The 2,989-nt window shown below is 37.7% G+C and overlaps 1 protein-coding gene across 2 annotated transcripts in view; it reads left to right on the top strand.

Annotated features, from left to right (window-relative positions):
- Nucleotides 1-592: 592 nt before the first annotated feature.
- LOC106877345 (sodium-dependent noradrenaline transporter) overlaps nucleotides 593-2,989 on the top strand; it is a 131,367-nt gene continuing 128,970 nt past the window's right edge. For both annotated transcript variants that reach the window (XM_014926226.2, XM_052970413.1), the window contains exon 1: nucleotides 593-1,258. In XM_014926226.2, the coding sequence (XP_014781712.1) occupies nucleotides 1,229-1,258 (30 nt within the window). In that variant the 5' untranslated portion in view covers nucleotides 593-1,228. The remainder of the gene's footprint in view (nucleotides 1,259-2,989) is intronic.

The following is a 2,989-nucleotide window of genomic DNA, read 5'->3' as shown; positions in this document are numbered from 1 at the left end:
TGTATATATATATATGTATGTATATATGTGTGTGTGTGTGTGTGTGTGTGTATGTGTGTATTTTTATTAGTGTGTTTTGTGCGTGTATGTGTATTAGTGTGTATGTGTGTTAGTGTGTATGTGTATATATTTACATCATCTTTTACACCACTATCTCTCTCCCATTCTCCCTCCCTCTTTCCTTCTGTGTCTCTGTATCTGCCTGTCTGTCTGTCTGTCTGTTCATATGTCTGTCTGTCTGTTCATATGTCTGTCTGTATGTCTGTCTGTCTGTCTGTCTCTCTCTCTCTCTCTCTCCCTTGTACCACTGTCATATTCCTGCTATTCTGTTTTCCTCAATGTTTTCTTCTAATGCCTCCCCCACCCTCTTCGCCTCCTCCTTTATCTTCACTTAATGTATTTTCTTTCTTACAAATAAAAAAAAACTCCACTCACCCTACCCCCTCCCCTTCTATACTTCATCCTCCACTTTCTTTCCTTCTTTATTGCCACTGTTTTAATATCTCTTTTTTTTCCGTCTTACATATACTTTTTCAATCCCGACTTCACTCCTCTCTCTCTCTCTCTCTCTCTCTCTCTCTCTCTCTCTCTCTCTCTCTCTCTTCCTCCCTCCCTCTCTCTTCCCCTCTTTCCCTAAGTTCATATTCTCTTTGTTTTAGAACTTATTCCTATCTTCTCAAATTTCCCTGTAGTCTCTTTCTCTCTTTTCGTTAATCTCACTAATTATGTTTCTTTTCTTTCTTTATGATTCGCCGTCATAACCACCACCACCTCCTCTCTCTCTCTCTCTCTCTCTCTCTCTCTCACGTTCCTTTTACTCTTTCCCTCGTTAATTACACACACACACACACACACACACACACACACACACACACACACATACGCACACACACATACTCCCCCTCTCTCTCTTTTCCTTATCGCTTTCCCGTCTCTCACAGCTTGTTGTTTCTCTGTCTTTCTCTCTTCTCAAAGTTCCTCGCATCTCCGTCTTTTCTTTTTCTCCACTTTACGTAACCCCTCCTTCTTTTCCCACCCTACTCTCATTCTCTACGACTTCCTTCACAACTGGTTCCCATGTCGTCTGCTTTAATCAAAATCATTGGTGCTGCAGTCGGTGCCAGTGGCAAATAAATCCCTTCACCTTAGGAGACGCCAGGGGAAAAAAAATCCACAGCTCATATTTCGGCTATTTTATTTCGGATTCTTAAACAAGTTACTCTACGATATGTCCAACAGTCCAGTTAAAGATGTACAGGTTGGTAACGCTCATTTTATTTAGTCAAATTACTTTCATTGCTTTTGCATTCCATCTCAAAACTCCAAACGAGCCCTATAAAGTATTAAGCTCCCAGCAACTTAAGACCATGACACAAGTTCTGTACTCATTTGAAATCGGTTCTTTTCACTCATGACATTAATAACCTTTGGACAAGAATGAACGTTACAACTTCATATTTGCCTCTCATTCAGAATTTTGTGCAATGTTCCTAGAGTCAAAAGAAAGAAGAAAGAAATCTTTTAATCTTTCCCTCGACTCTCATTTTATTATTTCTCTTTTCTCTCCTCCTTTTATCACCATATTCCTGTATGCCATCCTTTCCATTATCAACAATTTATTAATACTATTACAAACATCTGTATTAACGTGGTCACAGCGAAGTACAGTTCAAAGTGATTCGAGGATCAGTTACACCTCTTTACGTTCTCATTTTAAATCCCGCCAAAATTGACTTTAGCTTTCATCATCCTTGATCAATGAAAGTGCGTGGCATTGTGGTTAGAGTGTAGCAATTACGATTGCAAGATCGTAGTTTCGATTCTCGGACCGGGTGGTGCGTTGTGTTCTTCACCAAAACATTTCATTTCACGTTGCTTCAGTCATGTCAACTATCCTCAGCGGAATGACCTTATATTTACTCTATATTGTTACGGTTTCTGCAACGCAGTCTCAGTGATGCAGTTTCAATTCTTAGGAGAACCGTTTCGTTTCACATAAATCGCTTCTCGTTTAAACAATTGATTCTTCCCGCTTGCAATATCTTCTTCATATTCCTTGTAATTCCGTGTAAAGGAACTCAAACACGTAGTCTGCAGCAATGTGAAAGTGCTTTGATAAATTTTTTGCGTAATCTTAGCTATCCAATAAAATTGTAAAGTTGATAAGTACAAAATATTTTGATTTCCTTTACACTTTACAAGCAAGTAAATTACTCTGAATATATAATAATAAATATACATATACACACAACCGTAGCAATAATAATAATAATAATATGTATGTATGTATGTATATATATATATATGTGTAGTCCTTACGTTCAATTGTACTTGTTTCAGCCAGAGGATGTGGCCATGCAGAGGCACCGCCATTACTAACGTTGTTAGTTCGCATAATTTCATTTCCACAGATTTCTCCCCGTGTTTGATTTTGGTGAATCAATGAGTTAGACAACATCACTCTTAATTGCATTTCTTGTAGTGATGTGAGTTCATCTGGTGTCTCAGCTAGAAATTTATCGTATTGTTTTCTAAATGCATGCTCAACTAAGCATCGTAGATCTCTGAGGTTTTCTAAGAAGGTACCGAAGAACTGTGGTGCATTGAACCCTAAGCTGTGGTAGTATTGGGTCCTTTCTCTGAATGGAAAGCGTGGAACGTTTGGTAATCCAATGGTATCCGGTCCAGGAGTTGTATGTAGCTTTCAATCCCCAAGTTAGTCGCTAGACCCTCCGGAATTCTTCTTCAGACAAACACATTACGGGCTAGAAACACTTCAACAATAAATTCATAGTAAGCCTTTGTGAAATTTTGTGCATGCTTCTAGTATGTTTCTATATTTATACACTACATTTATTTTATATATATATATATATATATATATATATATATATATATATATCATGTGTGTGTGTATATGTAAATACATTCATACGTACTATATATGCACACACATTTGTGTGCGTCTCTCTCTCTCTCTCTATGTATG

The sequence above is a fragment of the Octopus bimaculoides genome, chromosome 9 (genome assembly GCF_001194135.2).
Source record: "Octopus bimaculoides isolate UCB-OBI-ISO-001 chromosome 9, ASM119413v2, whole genome shotgun sequence".
In the NCBI taxonomy this organism is placed as follows: Eukaryota; Metazoa; Mollusca; class Cephalopoda; order Octopoda; family Octopodidae; genus Octopus; species Octopus bimaculoides.
This window is presented reverse-complemented; position numbering and strand designations above follow the sequence as displayed.